The sequence below is a fragment of the Dipodomys ordii genome, unplaced genomic scaffold (genome assembly GCF_000151885.1).
Source record: "Dipodomys ordii isolate 6190 unplaced genomic scaffold, Dord_2.0 Scaffold8, whole genome shotgun sequence".
NCBI lineage: Eukaryota > Metazoa > Chordata > Mammalia > Rodentia > Heteromyidae > Dipodomys > Dipodomys ordii.
The window spans coordinates 35,791,223-35,816,550 of NW_012267224.1; the positions used below are offsets into that span (position 1 = coordinate 35,791,223).

The 25,328-nt window shown below is 33.8% G+C and overlaps 1 protein-coding gene across 1 annotated transcript in view; it reads right to left on the reverse strand.

The window, feature by feature from the left end:
• Positions 1-23,645, reverse strand: part of Uba6 (ubiquitin-like modifier activating enzyme 6) — a 54,736-nt gene extending 31,091 nt beyond the window's left edge. Inside the window, exons 1-13 of the mRNA XM_013009054.1 lie at positions 23,582-23,645; positions 17,598-17,692; positions 16,040-16,068; positions 13,482-13,576; positions 13,038-13,149; positions 12,254-12,334; positions 9,835-9,957; positions 8,357-8,480; positions 5,875-5,978; positions 4,647-4,709; positions 2,987-3,063; positions 2,336-2,402; positions 229-372 (exon numbers count right to left, since the gene is read on the reverse strand). Coding sequence (XP_012864508.1) covers positions 229-372; positions 2,336-2,402; positions 2,987-3,063; positions 4,647-4,709; positions 5,875-5,978; positions 8,357-8,480; positions 9,835-9,957; positions 12,254-12,334; positions 13,038-13,149; positions 13,482-13,576; positions 16,040-16,068; positions 17,598-17,692; positions 23,582-23,622 — 1,155 coding nt within the window. The 5' untranslated portion in view covers positions 23,623-23,645. The remainder of the gene's footprint in view (positions 1-228; positions 373-2,335; positions 2,403-2,986; positions 3,064-4,646; positions 4,710-5,874; positions 5,979-8,356; positions 8,481-9,834; positions 9,958-12,253; positions 12,335-13,037; positions 13,150-13,481; positions 13,577-16,039; positions 16,069-17,597; positions 17,693-23,581) is intronic.
• Positions 23,646-25,328: the final 1,683 nt, after the last annotated feature.

A 25,328-nucleotide genomic window follows, 5' to 3' on the forward strand; every position in this document is an offset into this window, starting at 1 on the left:
AACCTGAAAAGGTAACTTTGGGTCATTTCCCAACATGACATTGCTGGTTTCAGATACAGAATTAAATTTTGGAATTTCAATTACAGAATTAAGGTACCTGTTAACATTCTTTCACAAATCAAACATTTTACTATTGACTTTTACATATACTGTTGAATATTGTAGTATGTAATATATTTATTTTTTGATATATAAAAATATAAAGAAATGGTAAAATATAGAACTAACCCACTGGCACAAAGGAGAAAACTTTCCTGTCACAGATTTTAATACTTCTTGACTGGTAACACCACCTACTGCTGCAGCAAGTGGGGGTAAAAATCCTTGAGCCGTCCAAGAGAGCCAGTGCACAATGTTAGCATTTACTTCCGCCTGAAACATAAACCATAGGAGATAATAATTTTAACAGATTTACTACATACTCATTTTAAACACTGATTTTCCTAGTAGATAAATATTAAATAGTCCTAAAAACTTCTCAATCGCATTGTAAAAAGACATTCCCTTATTAGCTTAAAGAACAATTCCCTTTATCATTGGCTGCCCAACTTTTGCTTTCTGAGTATACACTGTAGCCTAGGATATCATTTAGAATGCAAACATCTATGATTCATAGTATTCGTTAATGCATTGCTGTGATACCAGTCAGTTATATTTACAAATAACAAAAATGATTAAAACAAATGTTAATGAAAACTACACCAAGTAGTTGATCCTCAATAAATGAATGTAAGTACCATTAACACACACACACACACAAAATACAAGAAAATAAAACAGACTCTGTTGGGGAGGACAAGGGAGGATCTCAGAGTGTGAATAAAGAGGAATATGGTCAATGGTTTAAGTACTTTATTTGCATATATAAATACAAGAGCTGAGAACTGGTGGCTTAAGGTTGTAATCCTAGCTACCCTCAGGAGGCTAAGATGTGAGGATTGAGTTTTGAAGCTTGCCAAAGCAAGAAAAGTCTGTCTTATCTTCGATTAAGCACCAAAATGCCAGAAATGGAGATGTGGCTCAAGTGGTACAGTGCAAGGCTGAGCAGTGTCTAAAGGGCAGTGTCCAGCTCTGAGTTCATGTTCCAGTACCAGCACACATAAAAGCAACAAAGGAAACAGAGCAGTTTACATTTAATCTATACATTGCATAAGTCAAGGCTCTCATCTACATATAAAAATGTAGTTACAACAAAAACTACGAAATCATAACATTTCTAAAAAACAATATGAGAAAAGCTTTGTGGCCTTGGGTAAAAAATAAAAACACTTAACATGCACAAAGCCCTAGGATTCAAAATACATAAAAAAATTAAGACAAAATGGGTACAAACCACAGTAAAATGGTAAGATAAATTTAAGAGAAGATTTGTAAAACATGTAGCCTATAAAACACACATATACAAAATTAACATTAAGTATATAAAGACCTCAATCAATAATATATGATGACAGCTGCAAATATGAATCTTACCTGATATTGGCATTGTAAAATGCAGGAAATATTTTTTAGGTGACATGTACAAAAATATGATATTTAAAAATCAAGTAAATGATACTTCATTTTACTTTATTTTGTACAAGGTACTCAGAGATTTATTATACTTTGTAGGGCTGTTCTGGATCAAGCCTCATCAATTCTGACCTAGACAACTGAATCCAATTATTGTATGCATATTTGTGTATCTCTAGACTTGGTGAAATGTGTTTCATAACTTTTAATATAACTAAAAAAAACCCCCACAACTAAATAAATCACAACAAAAAAATCAAGTAAATCAAATAAGACCAAAAAATTTTTGTCTTGTTTGTCCATATGTCTTTGGAAGTATAAGAGGAAGCACAGAAATGGAAGGACAATGGGTAAAAAATGCAGCAATGGTATTCACGGACACTATGTTGAAAATGAACTACACAAACTGTGGGTAGGATGGGAGGGAAAAATTGGGAAAGAGTAAGGAAAGGAGTGACATTATCCAAAAGGAAATATACTCTTTTTATCTGATTTATATAATTGTCACCCCTCTGATTTTAACATTTTCAAATAAAACTAAGAAAAAAATCAAGTAAATAATACGAGAATAAATAAAGCAATACTAATAGTAGTAGTGGCAAATAGTAACTATTACCTATCTTATAAAGTATTGTAAGTACAAAGCCAAATCCTTTAATGTTTACAATAGGCTTATTCCATTTTATAGATAAACTACAGCATAACAAAGTGAAAACACTTAGCTTTACAGAATCAACTGTGGCAAAGATAGGATTTAAAGGATAGAAAATAGAATATTTCTTTTACAAATCAATACTTAATACAACTACAACTGAATATTTACCTTCTCATCCAAGGTTTCACTTATACATGTTGCTAGTTTTAACAGTTCTTCGGAATCTTGCTGACATCTACAATTCAAAGGAAACCACCTCAAATACATTTGTGTCACAAACAATGTCACAATAAAAACTAAAATGTAAGATATATATAAAAGATTACAGAATTTTGCCAATGGATCGCACCAAGTGCTTCTTTCATTGACTTAAAGGTTAACTGTTATATAAATAAATTACTTCAAAAGTATAATCTTATACCAAAGGACAGTATATAAATAAAATTTAATTTTAAATACACAAGGCAAGAACCATTATATAATAGTATTTGACAGGAAAGAAAAAAATTACAAATATTCTAGTAATTCCCAGGTTTTTTTTTTAACGGACCTGTAGCTTTTAAGGGGTTCAAAATAAGAAAATTCCCATTTACTATTATTTCATTATTATTACCTCTTCTCTTTCCCCAAAACTATAAATCAAAATAAATAAAAAAAACTACAAAAACTAGAAAGTCTCAATGAAAGTTTATGATTCTGCATATTTACTGGAATTGCAATTGTAAGTATTGAAAGTTTATTTCCCCAATTTTAAATCTGCAATTTCTGCAACATTTTTAATGAAAAGGAAAAGAGTTATTTTGAAACAAAAAGCATTACCCAATACTTGGCTTGCGATTGTAGTTCTCCTGAAACTGGTCCAAAGCAAGCATAGCAGTGTGAATCTGCAAGGATGCCTGTTTAAGAACATTAAGGATTTGCCAGTATTTATTGAGTGCTTAATGTTGTATGACTTTGTACTAAATGATTTTTTTCAAACATTATCTATCTATTAACACTATCTATAAACACTGACAATAAACAAGTGAGTGCTATATGGTTATCACTAAATATCACTTTACTTCAAAGTTATGCTTTTTTTTTTTTTTTTTGGTCGTGGGCCTTGAACTCCAGGCCTGAGTGCTGTCCCTCAGCTCTTCAGCTCAAGGCTAGTGCTCTACCACTTAAGCTACAGTGCCACTTCCGGTATTCTGGTGGTTTATTGGAGATAAAGAGTTTCACGGACTATCCTGCCCGGGCTGGCTTTGAACCGCGATCCTCAGATCTCAGCCTCCTGAGTAGCTAGGATTACAGGCGTGAGCCTCCAGTGCCAGGCTATGCATGTATTTTTAAGAGCTATTCCAAAGTCCCAACTCTTTAAGCGGTACCACTAGGGTCTACTAGGTTATTCATATGAAATGAAGAGCAGTATCTATTAAACAATAGTCACACAATGTTTACATGTGATTATTCTTTTTAATGAGACTGCATTTTCTTTTTATAGTTACTGTTAAAAATGATACACAATATAGTTTATATATAGTTAAAAATACACAATACAGTATATTTATTTGTTTCCTTTTGTAATATCTATAAGTAAAAACTTCCCTTAAGAAAAACTTTTAGTAAACCAGTGTTCTTGATTTTTTTTTTGAGTCGGTTGTGGGTCTTGAACTCTGGACCTGGGTGCTGTCCCTGAGCTCTTCAGCTCAAGGCTAGTGGTCTACCACTTGAGCCACAGTGCCACTTCTGGTTTTTTTAGTGCTTAATTGGAGATAAGAGTCTTATGAACTTTCCAGCCTGGGATGGCTCTGAACTATGATCCTAAGATCTCAGCTTCCTGAGTAGCTAGGATTACAACTGTAAGAAACCGGCTCCCGGCTTAAAATATTCTTTAATTAAGAAACTTAGCAAGTCATTATAAAATATTGTTCTATTAGTTTTAACATTTTTTTTCCAGTAGGTGTTTAGAGTTCTTGGCACTATCCCCTGAGCATTTTTTCTCAAGGCTCGCACTCTACTACGTCACCATAGGTCTACTTCTGGCTTTTTGGTGGCTAATTGGAGACAAGGGTCTCAATTGCCTTTCTGCTGCCTGGGCTGCTCTGAACTGCAAACCTCCTCCTGAGGCAGCTAGGATTACAGGTATGAGTCCCTGACACCAGGCTAGGGTTAACATTCTTTTTCAAGACACAAATTCTTGTTTTTAATCCCTCAATTTTAGGTAGATGAATACAACTTTATTCCTCAGCACCTCATAAGCAAAAAGAAAAAAGCTGGAAGTGGCGCTGGGGCTCAAGTGGTAGAGCGCTAATGAGCTGAAGAACTGAGGGACAGCGCCCAGGCCCAGAGTTCAGGCCCCACGACCAGAACCCCCCCCCCCAAAAGAACACCTAACTGCAACAGGTGTATGTGTATGTGTGTTTACTTCATTTTAATCCATAAATCTCCAACTCCCACCCCATTCTGCTGCCTTTTTCAAATCTGTAAAATTATTTACCTCAGGCTTGCTAAAATCTGCAATAAGACAGTTGGGATGTTTTATCTGTCTCTCCAATCGTTCCTAATAGGAAAAAAAATATTACTTTGCAACTAATGATTACTTGACAAATATGCTGTTTTGTGTCAGTACAGTTAAAGCAATTGAGTTTCACAAATGCTTAAAATAAACAAGGCTGGTCTTAACTTGTTTTAACTGAATTTTGTTTCAGTGATAAAATGTATCACTAAAAAACAACTGTTCTACACAGTCAATTAGTTTTGATAAGAACATGTGAAAACAAGTTTATACTTCATTTATTTCTAGGATCAAGTAAACCTTGAACAGATATTCATTGTTAAAATCTTCTGTGAGTGTGTACACAAAAGAACACAAAGGCAAAACCAAGAAAAACCTGAAAAATACATACTCAATCTGAAATACTAGGAGAATAAACAATCTAAAACTGGGAACAGGGCAAGCAAAAGAAAGGATACAAGAACAGATCTGATAGGCTATTCTATTGGTTTGGAAAGGATAACAGTCCCAACCACTCTGGAGGAAAAATAAACCTCTAACAACAACTCTGAACCAAAAACCTGTTATATAGGTTACACTGAGAAGTGGCCTAAGGGTTCCTTAGTCCCAGGACACAAGTAGTCTCTACTCTCTATTCAGCAACCCTTTCTCCCCTTTACATTTTAAACACATAGGCTTCTGAAATTTAAAATCCCAAATCCGGATTAACTAAAATACATGAAGAAAATATCCCTGGAGGCTTAAAACAATAAGCAAGATAAACCTTGATAAATCTTTTGAAAATATATTTGTTTCTTATTTTAGGAAGTAAATAGTAAGTATGACAAAATTTGGGAAGTTATATTCCTTTTGAAATATACTCAAATCTCAATTATATGCATGTGATATTCTGCATTCTGTTTCATAGTAGTGGGGATTGAAAAAGGGCTTTTACATACAGGGAGGCAAGCATCAGCCAATGAGCTATCTCTCCCTACCTATAAATTGTATTTTCCTAAGAATCAGTTTATTTAATTCCATTTTCCTAGTAGTGTGTATAAATTTAAAACAACAAAAGCTGTTTAGCTTTTATGTAAATTGTTGAATCCTTTTTCATTAGGTTATTTTCCCACTAAATATTTTTTCTTTTTAATTCGTTAATTGTTTATTACAAAGGTATATAAGAGATTATAGTTATATAACCACTAAATATTTCTTAAGCAGTACTTACAAAGCAAAATGTTTTGGGAGTCTTAACTTGTACAGCTATACCTCCATGTAAATATGGTTCCAGTTGTGTTGTATCACCAATACTAAAAGAAAATGGTGATACCACTAGAAAAAAAAATAAGATCATTATACAGAGATACAAAGGCATTTAAATTTAAAGAGTTACTGCCATAAAGCTATTCTAATTTACAAAATTTAAAAGATTTTAGTGTTGATATTTTGAAAGATATGGAATGTTATGATGAGGATATTTTCCAGTGTGAGTTTTAGGACTTAAAATAGGCAAGAAAACTCAAGAGAAAAAAAGGGAAGTAGCAGCTACTACAAATTAAAATTAAAAGAGAAGTACTACTTACTAAAAATTAAAATGAAAAGAGCAGTATTTACTACATATTTAAGTTAAAATAGTACTTATTAAAATTAAAGCCCAAATAATACGCTGATTCTACTTATACATAACTAATATAGTTATGATACAAACTCTTAAATAGATAAAAGGAATAGAGAATTCAAAAATATAGCTGGGTGCCTGTGGTTTGTGCCTGTAATTCTAGCTGCTCAGGACCTAGCTGAGATCTGAGGATCACGGTTTGAAGCTAGCCTGGGCAGGGAAGTCTATAAAACTCTTATCTCCAATTAATCATAGAAAAGCTGGAAGTGGCACTGTGGCTCAGTGGTGGAGTGCTAGCCTTGAGCAAGAGGAGACAGGGATAGACCTTAGGCCCCAAGTTCAAGCCCCAGGACTGGCAAAAAACAAAAAACCCACCAACAAAAACAAATAAAAACACAATAAAGGCAGCAAATAAAATAATAAACTGAGAAAAAGTTTAAGATCATTCAATGTGTCTTGTGGAAAAAAAAATCACCTGGGAAAATATTCCAAATGGATGAGTTTTAAATATCAAAATGAAATGCCCCAAATTTAATGTAAAAACATGAGAAAACAATTCCTTTAATACCTGAGGAGACTCTTAAAATATTCAAAAGATAAAAATGACTGACAAGTTTATTACATAAAACTAAGGAAGAAAATTGGAAGAAAAAAATAAAGCAAAAGCAAAATGACAAAATTAAGAGTATTTGCCACTCAAGAAACTCTTAAAAAATACGCTCTATTTACTAACAACAATTAATGAGACAATAGCAAAACACAGATGGCACACATTAAAAACACATAGCCCTAAAACAGGATAATCTCACTGAAAGAATAAAAACGCAAATAAAACATGTCCTAGTAACATTTTCATTTATATAATAAAATACACAGCTGTAAAAAATGTTGCTTTGTGATCACTGATGTGAAAAAAATGACCAACGTATTTACTTAATGAAAAGGTAAAGGGGAAGTAGTACTTATGATATGCTATTTACTGAATAAAAACCAAGGAAACCTTGGAGGGGTATACAATAAACTAAACCAGCAAGATACCTGTGATCAGTAAGTGGGTAGGTCTTAAATGCTAAGCACTTACCTTTCTTGTTTCTGAAACATAATAGCAAATGATCTTAAACAAGTACTAAAAAACTTAAAGATAGAATTTATAAACTGTTCTATTGTATTATTATTGTTATTATTATTTTCTGTTCAAAGACAAACAGAAAGTCTCATATTCAAGACAGAACTCATATACTAAGGTAGAGCTGGCATGAGAATCAAAATTACAAGAGTCTGGGGCTGGGAAGGTGGCTCAGTGGTAGAGTGCTTGCCTTGCATGCCTGAGGCCCTGGGTTCGATTCCTCAGCACCACATAAGCAAAAAGAAAAGAAAAAGAGCAGGAAGTGGCGCTGTGGCTCAAGTGGTAGAGCGCTAGCCTTGAGCTGAAGAGCTGAGGGACAGCGCCCAGGCCCAGAGTTCAGGCCCCACGACTGAACCAAAAAAAGTGTTTTTAGGGCTGGGAAGGTGGCTCAGTGGTAGAGCGCTTGCCTTGCATGCCTGAGGCCCTGGGTTCGATTCCTCAGCACCACATAAGCAAAAAGAAAAGAAAAAGAGCAGGAAGTGGCGCTGTGGCTCAAGTGGTAGAGCGCTAGCCTTGAGCTGAAGAGCTGAGGGACAGCGCCCAGGCCCAGAGTTCAGGCCCCATGACTGGACCAAAAAAAAATTACAAGAGTCTTAGGACATTTTAGAAGAAACATTGTTAGATAAGCAACTGTATCTGCGCAGGCAACTTCAGAACAAGAAAGCATACTCTTTTTCTTAACGCCTTCCTAAGCAATGCAACCGCTGATTTGAATTCAAACACCCTGACCTCAGTACTGAGTTCCTAAAACTAGGTAAGTGTGCTTGCTGGATATGGAATTCTAAGAATGCCTGTACTTTATTAATAACATCACTTTTTAATGCATCCTGACTACAACTGAATGTTTTGAGGCCAAGAGCTGTGGATGAAGTGTGCTGAATTTGAGTAGTTTTTTTTAAACACAAAATAGTGTCTGAATTATAAATGTGCTGTATAACTATATTTAAATAAACCACAGAAAGTTACCAGTTATTTGTTGTATAGATCCATTTAAACCTGTCATTCCATAAATTTCTCGAAATGTTACAAACTGTCCTGTTTCAAGTTTGTGAGGATGATTTTCAAGACAAGTGACAATGCCAGGATCAGCCTAAAAATAAATGTATTAAAAAATCAAGTTCATGCATTCTATTGGTACAAGTTCTGTCACACACACAAAAACATTACAAAATTTTCAAACCAATATTCCAAGCCATTCTTTTCTTTCATTAGTAAAAGCAAGCCTTCTTAAAACTATCAAAAAATAATCATCAAATTATTACCACTTTTTAAATTGAATGAGATATAATCTCCTGTTTAGTAAGAGATTTTCATGAAATCCACAAAGAAGATTCAAATATTTCATAGATTCAGAGATTCTTGTGACTTTTAAAATAAATTTCAAGTTATTGAATATGTTTTACAGTCATGTTAGGAAAAAAAAATCTGTAAAAAAGAGCCTAACTTTGAAAATCAAAGAAATATATGAAGGAGGGATTAAAGAGGGGACTCTATCAGTATACAGCTTGTCCAACAATTAAAGAAATATTCCAGGGTTTATTAGCTTATTTCTTACAATATTACACAAGAGAAATTCCATAAAATACATGAATCCATTCAATTGCTGAGTTTATCCAAACACTGTGTCAATCTTAGTGACAAAACAAAAACCAACAGAAGATAAAATGTTGACTGAGCAATAATATACCTAAAAAATGCAGTACGCAGAAAGATACGCAAAATGTCCTTTCACTGAATTTTTCTTAAAAAGGCTTAAGAATAGTATCACAATGAATTTTAAAATAATGCTTAACATGGGATTTTAAAATAGATCATAAAATCAGAAGCACCACTACTATTATGTCAAAATATATTATCATCCCCTTGTATTTGTTTTTTGTGATCTTTTACAATAAAGAGTACAAATAAGGTAAGCTACTTACGCTAAACAAAGAAAAAATAATAAAAACATTTCTTCAGTTCCTTTAGGGAATAAAAACAATTAAGCTTAAAATGAAAGTAGGAGTGTATAGCTAGAAAATCCAATTTTGTTTTACTTGAAGATGATCACATTTTTAAACCTTTTCTACCTTCTATGGCTTCAGAAAGGTAACAGATTAGAAAAGACTGTAATGAGTTTAATGTATTTTTAGGATATAGTCAGTAGTACATGATCTGACATTGCAAACATTCATAAACAGTGAATCACAACTCAAGTCTCTTAGGAATATTATACAGAACAAAACTGAAATTAAAATTTATGTCAAGCAAATGTTGTTCTGTAATAATGTTAGAAGGAATTCAGAAGTTTCTTAATAATCTAATTTTATGTTAATCCTAATATAGTCAAAAGAATGAAAATGTTTAAGAAATTATAAATATTCACATTATCTTAAAATTGCTTATTATAGCATTTTGCTAAAATCACTTAGATTTTTATACAAAGTTCATTAATATAATCATACTTGCGTTATGTTTGAAATGAAAATTTCTTTCGATTCTTCTCCTGTTGTATCTGAAACTTCAAATGTATCACCAAAATCACAAAACAACCGTGACCAAATTCCATGTATATCTGCACTAATGAACTGTAAAACAGCAAAAAGATGTCATCTTATTTATATGAAGAAAATTATCTTAAGTCCTCTTATGTAAGTAAAAGTAAATTCAATTATCGTTAAGTCCTTTTATGTAAGTATATATCCTTTGGAATACATTAATAGGATAAATTGTCTATGAATCAGTTTAAAAATCAAAGGATTTATATTTGGTGAATGGAGATTTAGTTTAAGAACATTAGAAGAGCCTAGGTATACTGTTATCCCAGCTGGAATGTACCTGATTTCATCTGATCTAGGAATCTAAGGAGGGTTGGGCCTAGTTAGTATTTAGGCAGAAACTATTAGTATCAATTATCTTCATTGTATGTTTTGTGATTAAAAAAAAAACAAACTGTCTAGCCTCAACATAAAACACAATCACAATATATATAAAACAATTATCTTGTTTCAATACTGAAGTGAATTCTTGTTATTTTAGAACAATAAATGGGCATGTCCATTCACCAAAAGAGGTAGAGTTAATAGTGAAAAAAACAATAGAATGCAGCTTTGGAAAAGCAAAGAGCAGGGCTGGGAAAAAAAAAAAAAGGAATGAGCAGTCTATATAAAGTCTGAGGAACTGAATTAGCAAATCAGTCATGAAAGGGAAAAATGAGATTAATACATCACAAATGTTTTATAAAAAAAATTTTTTTTTTTTTTGGGTTCAGTCATGGGGCCTGAAATCTGGGCCTGGGCACTGTCCCTCAGCTCCTCAGCTCAAGGCTAGCGCTCTACCACTTGAGCCACAGCGCCACTTCTAGCTTTTTTCTTTTTGCTTATGTGGTGCTGAGGAATCGAACCCAGGGCCTCATGCATGCAAGGCAAGCGCTCTACCACGGAGCCATCTTCCCAGCCCTTACGAAAAGTTTTGAACAAAACTTTCTCCTCTTTTCCAAAACATTGCAGACAATATTTTGTGCTTAAAACTATTACCATAAGTACTACTAATAAAGAAAAAAATAGAGTAGTATTTGGACCAAAAAAAACATTTTCATCAAAATGATCTCAACTCCTATTAGACATCTCATTTTATACATATTAAACAAAGACTATTTGAAAGCTCTTTAATCTTTTTGAAAAATAAAGACAAAAACAACAAAATATACTTAAAATTCAACCATTTCTTTTCTCTATTCTCTCCCTTTATACCGAAGTCACTATTAACTATAGTTAATTCCTAACTGGTCTAGTTGCCTCTACCTTTATACCCCCCAAACTCTTTTTCTTTTGTAGATCTTACATGACCACTTCCTTCTTGAATCTGAAGGGCTTTTGTTAATGTTATATTTACTAATATATATTGACTTAGAAATTAAAATAGAAAAATTTAAAATACAAGAATACACAAATACTTTCCCCAAGCTATCAGAGCACACATTTTATAGATTCTTGGAAAATCTACCATTCTTTGTAAGAGGAGTAGAGTACAAAGGGAATTTTGTAATACTCCTAAAGGAGGTATTTTCTATGTATTCTCAAAAATGTACTCAGACCACTTTGAAAACTGTTGCTATAGTCTTCTCTACATACAGCAAGATCTTTTAAAAATACAAATCACATAAAAATTCACAAGCTTGAGACTCAAATCTCAGAAATGGGATACGGTACTCTACCTCTTCTCTGACCTGGTATCATTTACTTCTACTTTTTCAACTCCATTCTGATGCTGAGCTTACCTCCTTGTGCTGCTCAAACATACCACAGTAAGTTTTATACATGTTTTTACATCTGCTAATCCCTTTGCTTTGAATGCTTGTTCTCAGATCCAACCATAGATGGTTCTTTCTCATTTTTCAGGAGACTATTCAAGTATCTTCTCAGAAAGAACTTCCCAAACTTTCTGACTGAACAGAAATGGCATCAGCCTGTTTACCAACTTCATTCAAGTTTTTTATTCTTTGTTCAATTATGTTTTCATATGAAATAAAATTATTAAAAAATATATCACGTATTTATTTGCTAGTCTTATACATAACTAAGAAAATATGCTTGCCCTGCTAAGTACATATAATGAATATTCATCAAATGATATAATAATGCTTAAAGTTAGAGGAATCATATATTTATCATCTTTTTCAGTTATAGCCTTTATTTCTTTAATTTTGGCATATTGCTTAAAAAACAAACTTAAATACTAGATTAGAAATAAAAAATGATACTTATACCCAAATTGAATGGAAAAATCTCGTAACTGCCCTTACGTAAATAGAACTTCTTACATAAACTCAATAAATAGCTAAAAATTTTAAGAGCATATCACTTAAGTATTAAATACTACTACCTTAATTGGAGGGAAATGAGAATGGCAAAAGTCATTGATCTTCATCTGTAATGTAAGTTTCATCTCAGTCAATACTACACACTGATGAGAATAAAAGAAATAAAAATGCACAATTATTTTGGTAAAACACAACTTATCCTTTAGAAGTAAAAAATGACAAAAACAAAAATAACACATTTGAAAGAAAACTGCTCACTTTGAATTCATTTACTACCAGAGGCTTCATAATAGAAAGAATCCTTAATATCCTACATAACTTCTTAGAAAGCGTGTATTTTCCTGTTCTTGACTTTGGCTTGATAATCTGACTTGCCTTGGCTAATGAAACATTAATGGAAGAGACATGTTAAACATGTTTCAGTGGTTGGTCTTGCCTTTTTGTGTTTCTGTTACTGCCAAAGGACACAAACTTTGTAATCTGGTCCCAGATGTGACACACAATCAGAATCTAGATTCTGGGGTTCAATTCTAGCTAAGCTGAGCCTAGAGCAGCCAAGTCCCCAGCTGACATGCCGATGCAAAAGGAAGAAATATGTATGCGTTGTTATTATAATCAGTTCTCAGTTTCAGGTAGTTCTTTATGCATATTACTGTCAAAATAACCAACTGGTATTTAGTAGTTATTTGGGTTTTTCCCTAAAAAGGAACATTTGTTTGCATTATCTAATAAGTGTTCTAATTTGAATTTTTGTATTCTATTCCTCAACACACCAGAGGTTACACTAATTTTGCTGTATTGTCATGGTAGGTATTAGTAATATTTAAAATGCAATGACGTACTAACCTGGTATTGTTCTAAGAAGGAGAGATCTGTGTTTTCATTGAAAGGAACAGAAGATGATGATACATTAACATATGGATTTAGTTCTGCAATATGGCAAAGTACAGCGTCAGCCCTAAGGAAAATTTAAAAATTAGTATGAAATATTAAGATGCACTGTCATATTCCACACAATTCCACGTATCCAAGTTTGAAGATCTCCAAGTCTTTTAATGATTTTGTAATACTGAACATTTCCTTTAGTAACTGCAAAGCAATTGATTTCTATGTGCCAGCGTGCAAATATATCAAAATTTGACAAATAATTAATTGCCAATACTTAAGCTTTCGTTTAGTGAAGGTGTGATCACTTAGGCTACTAGAATTGAACTGGTGTTTGGATAAAGAATATTCTGAATAATTTGAGTTTAAAAAAAATCTTATGGTAATGTATTAAAGTATCTTTACCTATTTCTTCCATTAACAATATCATCTTCACAGAGAAAGAAGTTGGTTCCTAAATCCCATGGTTGGCATTTCTCTGTATCATGAATTGTAAGTGCCTTCGAAAAAAGGAAAATATTTGTTAAAATCTAGAATAGCATAAAGACGTATCTTACACTGTACTGGAATATTTTGTGTAAACGAAAAATTACAGGCATAAGAATCTAGAAGGATTAATTTTCAACACAGTGTCCAGTGAGTACCACTGCTGCATTTGTTCTTCTGCCTTTTGTCCTTCCATTTCTGCGCCTCTCTTACTTTCCCACAGACAGATAAATGAATAAACAGGACAAAAAAGAATACAAAAAAATCTAAAAGGTTATAAAAACTAGCTCATTATACAGATATGTGTATCAAAATCCTGAATATATTGATAGTAAGAAAATCTACATAGTAAGATATTTTAAGTTGATAAAAGTATTGTCATTAAAAATGCCATACAAAATTTCAGAAAATGAATAAACATTTTAAATAACTCCACCATCCAATTAATAAAATTAACCAACAAATTAGAAAAAACACATATAACTCATGTAAGGCCACAAACTTTATGAAAAAATAAGCAAAATTAATTTTTATAATGAATATACTGAAAAAATTGATAAGTAAAAACATTTAATCTCACTCTGGAATTAAATATATTTCTCTCTACGTAAATTGACATAGGTCCAAAAATTTGACAACATTCTCCACTAAAGAATCATGTAAATTAGCCATACTTATAAATTACTAATGTTAATGTGAAGTGAATAAACCTTTTCAGAAAGGATCTTAGCAATTTCTAGCAAGTAAGCATGCTTTGACACAGTAATCCTACTTTTCAGAATCTACTCTGAAGACATTCTTGAAAAGATACAAAATGTTATGTTTTATAAATTTGGATAAGCCTCACATAATTAAATTTTTTAAAAAATCCTTAAAAATCCAAATCTGAATGAATGGACTAAACTATTTACTGAGTTTTTACATGGATACCCAGAAGAATTAGAGTGACTTAAAAAAGCAGTTGTCTGCCAAATTTGTATAGATTCTAAAACAAGAGGAAAAAACTACATTTTCTTCCTAATAACATTCTGTAATTAATAATATGGAAGTTGTTATTCTGAAACTATGTTTTATTGTATATAAAGTAGGACAAGTAATTAGTTCATAGCATTATGATTTAAGACAGAGTAAGGAAAAAAAAGATAAAAATATAAAGCCAAAAATAATACCAAATGTGAATTTGAAATTTTAGAAACATTTTGTAATCCTACATTTAGAAAATGAGAAATCTGCCAGGCGCCGGTGGCTCATGCCTGTAATACTGGCTACTCAGGAGGCTGAGATCTGAGGATCGAGGTTCAAAGCCAGCCTGGGCAGGAAAGTCCGTGAAACTCTTATCTCCAATAAACCACCAGAAAACCAGAAGTGGAGCTGTAGCTCAACTCGTAGAGTGCTAGCCTTGAGCTGAAGAGCTCAAGCCCAGAGTTCAAGCCCCACAACCGACCAAAAAAAAAGAAAAGAAAATCAGAAATCTGTGAACTTACTCATGATGAATGTTCTAGCTCTGCTCATCAACAAGACTTTATACTTAGAAACACTACAGGAGCTATTAAAAAGACTCTAAAACTTCAGGATGCTAATAACCAAAAATGGAAAAATTTTAGAATCAGAATGAATCAAAACATATAAAATGTATTTAATACTTCATGGACTGCGTGGATTCACAAGTTGTGAATACATCATGACATGTATATACATGTACATACAACATAAATACATGCAGAGAGTCAATTCATTAGTCATTGATTTTTGAAAGATAGTAAACAAAGGAGAAAATAAAAGTATTTATCATGTCTTTTGTACATTTATAGTCTATACTTTTGTGAAATCAAATGAAAAATGGAACGCTTTCTTTCTAAAATGTTATTCCAGCTAATAAATGAGGAAAGAATGGTAGACTATTACTACTGCTCCTAATTAAATACTTAAATCTAGACAATGATTATTAAGGGATATAATCAATAATAGTTAAGGTTATATAATATAATGTCTGAGATTTACATAAAAATCAGTTGGTGGTTGTTCAGGTGCTAGTAGTTCACATCTACAATCCTACCTACTTGAGAGGTGAGTCGAAAGTAAGGCTTCCAGTTTATTAACTCAACCAATAGCTCGGCACAGAGGGGGTTACACCTGTCATTCTAGGTATTCAGGAAGCTAAAATTGGGAAGATAGAGGATCTAGGCCAGTTAGAGAAAAAAGGTTATATGATCTAAACTCAACAGAAAAAGTTGGCTCAGCTATAGCAGGAACTTAATATAAAGGATCATAATACAAGCAAGACACTATCTCAAAAAGAAAACACTTTCATGCATGTTTCACATTTCCAGATATTTTTTTAAGGGAATAGTACAGTATTAAAATAATTTTGGTATAAAATAAAGAAACAATAAGCTCAAGGGTGAACAATATTATCACTATAAATGGGCACAAACAAAACAATTTCTGCCAAGTTTTCATAGTAAAGACATACTTACTTTAATCCCTGCAAGAACAAGATTCTTTGCTATAAAGGAAAGAGAAAAAAGGTATAACTTACCAGTAGGAATCCAGACCATACTAAAGTTACCAGCACAATTATGTTTATTGCAGCATTATTTACCATAGCTAAGATATGGAACCAACCCAGATGCCCCTCAGTAGATGAATGGATCAAGAAAATGTGGTATATATACACAATGGAATTCTATGCTTCCGTCAGAAAGAATGACACTGCCCCATTTGTTAGGAAATGGAAAGACTTGGAAAAAAATTATATTAAGTGAAGTAAGCCAGGCCCAAAGAAACATAGGCCCCATGGTTTCCCTTATTTGCAGTAATTAGTATATGTCTGAGCCAACCAGAAAAGGTCAGATAAGTTGATGTTAGGGGAATGAACCCCAAGATAAGTATTTAAATGTTTTTTTGTTTTTTTTCTTTTCACGCAATGTTTCTAACATATTTATAAGATGATTTCTATGTTGCTTTGTATGTCCCTCCCCCACGGTGTAACCCATGCTTTCACTGTATTTGGTGTTGTTATAATTTGTGGAGGGGAAGGGAAAAAACAAATCTTTTAGGGATACAGGTGGACCCAATGCAACAATAAGATGTACAAGTCGTTATATCGAAAAATGAATTTTACAACTTTGGTGGGGGGAGGGGGAGAAGGGGGAGTATGGGAAGGGATGGGAAGGGGAAACAAAGAGGAGGCAACAATGCTTGATAAGAAATGTACTCCTTATCTTGCCCATGTAATTGTAACTCCTCTGTACAGTATTCTCACAATAAAAAAAAAACCTTAAAAAAATAAAATTAAAACAAACAAAGAAAAAAAAACAGTAGGAATCCAAATTAGATATGGCTTTATGGAGCTTAGTCATCATTATAGGATAACTAACATTTTTTATAGCTGCAAGAAATAAATGCCTAGCCAGGCGCCGGTGGCTCATGCCAGATCTCAGGAGGCTGAGATCTGAGGATTGCAGTTCAAAGCCAGCCCAGGCAGGAAAGTCTGTGAGACTCTTATCACCAATAAAAACCACTAGAAAACCGGAAATGGCGCTGTGGCTCAAGGTAGAGAGCTCGCCTTGAGCTGAAGAATGCAGGGACAGCGCCCAAGCCCAGAGTTCAAGCCCCACGACCAACCAAAAAAAAAAAAAAGAAAAAAAAGAAAGAAATAAATGCCTTATTTTTAAAAAGGTAGAAATATAGACAAACGAAAATAAAAACTTTGTTTAATTATACCACCTGGAGATAACTATTCTTAAAATTTTAGTGTAGTCTTCCAAATGTTTTAACTGTATGTTCTACCCTAACAAATTAATGAATATACAGAATAGTCATTAATATACAGAATAGTTATTAATGAATAACTACTATTATCATAAAATATAGAATAAAAGGCATTATTGCTTCCTTCTAGAAGATCATGTCATTACCATGAAAGTGAAAACTGAATCTGACCAAGGGTGTGAATCTAATTTCCTTCATAGGAAATAAATTTAAATTATGTTACAAAAGTGTTACATGAATTATTACTCAATTACTACTTACCTATTTCCAAACCAAGACCACCCATACCGCTTAAGAAAACACGGGACTTTGCCATCTTCTGCATTGCTGTATCTCCAAGAACGTACCTCTGTCGACTATAACACAATGAAAAAAAACGGAATTATTTTGTCAAAATTATATATAATCCATAAGATTGTCTGAAAACTAAAACATTATTCACTAGATCTGCCCAGAGTTGTTTTGCATCATCTGTATGGTGTTAAAAAAATTTCCAAATTAGTATTTTGAAATTTAGATAATCTGACTCCACAATTCACATTCTCTCCAGGCAACCAACTGTACTGAATAGAATGGATGCATCTCTACATAGGGAGGGGACATGTGATATAATTTACCAGGTTTCCATTTCTTCCTGCTCCTTGCATGTATTACTCAATGGTTATTACAGATATTTGAATTTCCTATCTTTACCTTAAAACTTTCAATACAAGCAGAATTTATGAGGTAAAATCTGGTTCATTTAAAGTTCAGGAAGAGTTTATCTGAATGAACTATGAAAAACTTGATGATCTACCCAAGATAGTATAAGCTCTAATAAATTCTTATAAAAATAATTTGAAAAATGAATTAGTATAAGCAACAAATAACTTCAGAAACCACTGTATAAGTGTGTATTATTACACACTTATTGTACGCTTGTTTAAAAAACTGGTCTTTAATTTCCATATTTAAGAATTCTATATTCAATTTAAAAGCCTAAGAAAAATGTTCTTTGCCTAAACTATATATCAAGCTACCCTTGCTATTTCTTCACTTGTTCACTAGCAAAATAATGGAAGGTACACTTTTCTCTTTCACTCACTATTCAAGATTTGTTTTAGGAAGTAAACTACAGAGTTATTAATAAAATACTTATCAAATATCTATTGAAGTATGTTTTACCTGTTTCTGCCTGTTTGTGTCTTGTGTTTCTTTAATGTGTTTATTTTGAATGAAATTGTATTTATGAGATTTACTGAGATGGATGAATGCAACTGGTCAGTAATTTTCATTTCAAACTGCAACATTTAAATATATAGTCAAAAGGTATACCATATTATACCACAATATACCATATATATCAATATACCAGATAAACCATAATTTTGCTATTCCACAGCTTTGAATAGTTACAAATAATGAGACTATAGGCAGTTGTGTCTTTTGGCGTATCTTTACAATTTTTTCTCTAGTGTGTATCCTTAGGAGGGAATATGTGGAGCAGAAGAATCCGTACATCTTCAATTTTTATGCATGCGTGTGCAGATACTGGCATTTGAACTCGGGGACTGGGTACTGTGCCTGAGCATCTTTTACTCAAGGCTAGCACTCTACCACTTGAGCCACAGCTCCACTTTTGGCTTTTTTGGTAGTTTAGGTAAGAATCTTAGACATTCCTGCCTGGGTAGCTTTGAATCATAATCCTCGTATCTCAGCCTTCTGAGTAACTAGGATTATAGGCCACCAATGCTAGCTACAAAATCAATTCTATTAGATGTCAAACTGTTTTTCCAAAGTATGGCACACTGTATGGAAGCGCTTAAGAGTTTAATATCTTTAGTATGTAGGCCTGATCTTCAGAAGAAGATCAGGTTACAGGGCTCATCTTTGGTTGGTGACTATATAATTGGTTCCCAAAAGGTTTCCCAGTCTCATAAATATACTCTAAGCTTTTCTTTCTTTTTTTTTAGTTACCTGAAATAAGAATTCATTGTCAGTTTCTTTTTTAAAATATGTAAACTTTGATGTTAAAGCATCCTGATTTTTGATAACTCCTTTATTATTTTCTTTTTTTAATCATAATTCCTTATATGTGTTAAAAATTTGTAACTTGAGAAGAGTTTTTTTGAAAAGAATGTGTATTCAACAGCTGTTTAAGATGTAACACTCTTCTTATGTGCCTTAGGTAAATAATCAGGTTGTGAAAATCTTCTTTACCTAGGCTGATTTTTCAACTGGTTGTTTTTTTTAAATCAGTAAAAACGTTTCAATAAACAAGTATTAATATAAGTATTAAATTTACATATTTTCATATCTAGCACCTATTGGTTGACATATAACAGTAATAGATACCATTCAAATTATGCATTATTGCTTTAAGTGTTTTACCTGAACTTATTTAAACTTTACTGAAATTCTGTGATATAGTTTGTATTATTATTCCATTTAAAAAAATTATTGTGAAAATGCCATACAGAGGGGTTACAATTACATGGGCAAGACAGTGAGTACATTTCTTACCAAGCATTGTTGCCTCCTCTTTTGTTTCCCCATACCATCCCTTCCCCGCTCTACCCCCACCCCCACACTCCCCTACCACCCTATCAAAGTTGTAAAGTTTGTTTTTCAACATATTATTTCATTTTTATAGCTAGAAAAATTTAAATGAGATAGTCTAGCTTTAGGAGCTATACTCTTAACTACTATACCACAATAGAGAGACTGAGTAAGACAAATCATTACATAAAGATTATAAAGGAGGGGAAAAGGGGCTATACAAATACAACAATCAGTTCCCCCAACTCTTTTTTTGTTGGTCATAGGGCTTGAACTCAGAGCCTGGGTGCTGTCCCTGAGCTCTTTTGTTCAAGGTTAGCATTCTACCACTTTGAGCCACAGCTCTACTTCCTGTTTTCTGGTGGTTAATTGGAGAGTCTCAAGTACTTTCTCATCAGCCTGGCTTTGAACCTCAATTCTAAGATCTCAGGCTCCTGAATAGCTATGATTATAGAAGTTAATCACCAGCATTGGCTAACAATCAGTTTTTTAACCAAATTCTTTCCTATCTACCTTCTTGCTCCTTGAAAGAGCCATCATCTTCAATTGTCTTAGCTATTTTTTCTAACATTTGTCCTCTTATTTTTCTTTTCCTTTTGTAGGTTGATTACTGAACCCAGAACCTTTCATATATTAGGCAATGGTCTAACTACTCAGCTGCATACTTAGCCTTCACTCTTATTTCTAAACAACAGATTACTTGAGGTTCTTTTTCATTATTATGTATTTACTTCCTACTAAGGAAAATAATCTTTCTGAAGTATAAATCTGATCAACTTATTCACTTTTCCTGCTTTAAAAAGCACAATATTTTCCTATTTCCCATAGGGTAGTCCAAATTCTTGAGTATTAGTCACAAGATCACTAATAAACTAGCTCTTGTTTCTGTCTTTCAGTTCATTATTAGGTTTCAGGTGTACTGAAGATTTGCAGTTTTCAAAATGTTCTATGTTGTCTACAGATGTTGAAAGAGAACCAACATCTGTACAACTATGGAACTATTTAGGCCCATTTAATGACAGTTCTCAAGCTACTGCAGTGGCTGGTTGTTGTCTTTTTTTTTGGCAGAGCCAAGACACAAACTCAGGACCTTGCACTTGCCAATCAAATGCTCTTCCACTGAGCTAAATCCCTAATCCCTTTGGTTGATAGAATATTTGTCTGTTAGGTCTTAATTTATACATTACTTTTTCCTATGATACTTCCTTTAATCCTTCATTTTGTCTAGACAATGGTGGATCATCTTTTATGTGCATTCCTAATGACCTAGTGCAACTCACTGTAACACCATCAGAGTAACACATTATAGCCGACATTAAATAGCCATGCCACACATTAATGAATACAGCCAGTATGAAGAAATCTCTAAGGCTTGTTTCTTTTCAGAAAGCCCTAGATAAGAAAATCTCTCCCTTTTTTGAAAGAATAATGTTTCTCTATAGTTTTTATCTACTAGTCCTAGATTAACTCCTTGGAACCAAAGAAAACTAATCTAATTTCGCTTTGATGTAACAACTCTCTGAACATTTTGGTATTCAGAATCCAGTGTTCTTTCTCAAGGTCAATAACCCCAATTCCTTAATTCCAAATATGGCATCATTTTAAGTCACCTTTAATCTTCTCATCACTTTCTTCTGGATGTACTCCAATTGTCTTGCCTATTTGTACATATATTTATTAAAACTGATTTTGGTCAAGCATTGGCCGAGTTCACTGTGTACAGTGATCACAAGAACTTCATATGAGAAGATTATATATTAAGCAATATAAAACATAAAATAGTTAGCAAAACACCAGTAACATGCTTCTGAGACAGATAATCAAATAATTCTAAAAGATAAACTATACAAAAGTAACAGAAACCATAAAATATAGGAGTGATTATGAAAGGGAGGAAAAGTTTTACAAATGAATTTCATCCAAGCTGAATTCTGAAGAATTAAATATGATTTCAATGGTTGATAAACAAGATGGTAAGTTTCCTAGACTTCTAGGCCAGGGAAAAGTATGAAAAAACAATGGTTCATTACAGACACATAACATATTCACAATATGGTTAATAGGGACCTAAGATTTGTTCTCTGGCCTTAAATAACTGAAAACTGGAGAAAATAACTGAAAATAACAGATTTCAGATACTGGATAATATGTAACTCAAGATAGTAAGTTCTGAGAGGGAGAAACTCAAGTGATGTAAGCCTTATTTTTGCTAACATTTAGTTTCAGCTGCAGTGATGGGAGGGAACTATAGACTGAATTTGGTGGTCTTGAGTTAATGATACATCTGTAGATTGAAGAAAGTTAAGATTTAAAATTGATATATCAGAGAGTAGAGAGATGCAGAAAGCATACTAGAGAGCTTCAGAGGATTTTTCTTCAATTGTCAGCTGAGAAGGTATTAGTACATACACAGGAGTAAACAACCTCAAAGAATTACCTGTCTGGTACTTAAATACATTTGGTAAAGTTTTGTGTTCCTTTTTAGTCAAGCAGAAAACGTTTAGAATATAAAGGGCATTGGAAAGAATATTCAGAAGGGTATTGCATCAGTAGTGGAGAAAAAAATTAGCTCTAAATTTAAGCTTTCACTGGTCTTAAGCAGAAAAGCAAGCTGTGAAAGAAACAATCTATTTCTAAGTAACTTAACTATGTCCCTGAGCAAGCTCAGTATTTTAAAAAATTAAAAATTATTCAGCACTCCAAGTGTAAATTACTAGCTATATGAAAAAGACAGGAAAATAAAAATTTATACTAAAACGTAAATCAATAGGTATAATTATAAATGTCATAGATAATAGATCTTGAGAAGACAAAGACCACAACTATTATAAATAGGATCAATAAGAATTATAACTATGATAAAAAAGGTAGAGAGAAGTATAAGCCAACAAACTTTCTGGGCATAAAAAAATGCAAAATCGTTGATTAACAATACACTGGGCTGGACACTTGTGGCTCACACCTGTAACCCTAGTTACACTAGAGGCTGAGATCTGAGGACCACAGTTTGAAGCCAGCCAGGGGCAGCAAAGTCTGAGACTCCAAAAAATTACCAAAAAAGCTGGAAGTGGTGCTACGGTCCAAGTGGTAAAGTGCTTTGAGCAAAAGAAGCTCAGGGACAATGCCCAGGCCCAGTCAACAAACAAACGGAACAACCAACCAAACAAAAAAAACTAGAAGGAATTGAGACTACAAAGAGAATTTGAAGTTATAGCAACGAAACTTCCCAAATTAAAGCCAGCCCAGGCAGGAAAGTCCATGAGACTCTTATCTCCAATTAACCACCAGAAAATCAGGCTGTGGCTCAAGTGGTAGAGTGCTCACCTTGAGCTGAAGAGCTCAGGGACAGCACACAGGCCCAGAGTTCAAGCCCTGTGACCAACAAAAAGAAAAGTTTTAGGTGGCTAGAAAGAGAACATTATGTACAGGAAAATGAAGGAACGAGTTACTAGTTGACCTTATCCCAGAAGCTATGCAAATCAAAACTCTGGAACATTCTAAATTGTTGACCTGGAATCCTATACCTAGAAAATATATTTTCCCAAAAAGTTAATGAAACTCCAGATATATAAATATATAAATACATACACACACACACACACACAATTCTTCCTATGCCCTAATGGTATCTTCAAATAGACTACCCATTACTTGAGAATGACGACCAGAGAAGAAAAAAAAGGTTTCAGTATCCATGTGGCTCTTACCTGTATAATCCATCATCAATTTCCACAGAGTCTGTTGACATGATGGGCAAATTTTTACTTGTACTGGAGGAAAGAAAGAAAACATAAGAAGTATGTCTATTAAGTATTCATATTCTATAAACTTTAATAATAATCCAGATAATTCAATTGTCCCTGCTTCTCATGAGGGCTTCTTTTGAGAATGTCTGCTGAATGACTTTTATAATTAAAATGAAATTGAAGGTAAAGAATTGTGATAAAGCATACTTATTGCAGTGATATACCATTTATAGAAGTGAGTCACAATTTTTCTGCAGAATGGTACACAAAGAAAAATGATAATATTTGTAGGAATCACAGGAAGCAGAACTGCTTATGAGCATAATGAATCAACCTGTTATGGAAGACCTGGAATCATCATCTTGGCAAAAGCACAATCTGTATTAGAATGTGCACTGCTCTGTTGTTAATTGCAGATTTAAAGATAATGTGATAACATGAAATTTAAGTATGTAGTCTAAATTTCTAAGCCAGATATCAACAAATAACATGTAGATTTTATAAATATAGATGATTAATATGTTATCATACCCACTAGTATTATCACACAGTACAGCTTCTAATTATTAGAAAAAAAGTTGATTGAAATTATGAAAGCAGACCAGAAGATAACTGATCATGTAATTAAAAAAAAACAGCACATTTAGAATAGGCCTTGTTTTGTCATTTAAGAGAAAAAAAATTCACTTGCTATCTTCCTTACACCTGGCATACTCTGGTGAGCAAAGCTTTTGAGTAAGAGTGTTTGTATTCTTTTTAAAAGTTAATTATCTTTAATCAATTTTAATTAACAAAGCAGTTGTGGATACAACGCATCTCGGTCAGTGTCACCCCTTTCAACATTCTTACTCCACCTCTTCCCTTACTTTTAAAAATTCTGTACTACACTACCTAGAATTTTTTATTGCATTCCTCCCCGGCCCCACCCCAACCCCCACTAACTCTGCGGCTTGATGATATATGCCTGAGACTTTTCAAAAAGTTCTGCTTTACTCAATGTTTCGAGTATAGAAAAAAAAAAAATCAGATCTACGAGACGGTTAAAATACCGTTCAACCATGGGGCCATTCTGTGTGTATTACATTGTATCTCCCATGTGTCATTATGGGCCAAGGGCAGACAACAACAACATGTCTTTACCAACGGTGTCGCGTTAAGTGATATAATACAACCATCACTTATCTCACTGTCTAGTGTTCTTAACAGTGCGCAGGATACAGCCACCAGCTTTTGAAATGACAGGATGATTGATAAGAGGACCCGCTAACCAACCCATTAGTAAGGGCCCAGAGGGAACATCTGCCCACCCCGAAATCTTCCAGGGGGTGGGCAGAGTGTACAGGGAACTCCCAACAGCAACCAGGAGATGAGGAGCGGGCACCTCGAGCTGTTCCCCACCGGCCCCCGCCCCCGTCGTCATCAGAAGTCTCGGGGGGGGGGTCCGGTCTCTGCCACTGATTTTACCCTTCCCAGGTCCCTCCGGTGAGAGTTTCCCCGGGGCGCGGAGGCGCAGTGAGCTTCCGTCCCCCGGCGTTCGGCGCCGGGCTGGGGAGCTCACGCTGGAACCCCCCCCCCCCAGGCCACACGGTCTGGGCCGGAGACCCTGACCTCGGGCGCGCTGGAGGAAAGAGGGTGCCGGACCCGAGGGGAGCGGAGAGCCCGGAACCAGCGGCGGACCTTCTCCTCGGGAGAGCCAGGGGCGGAGGAG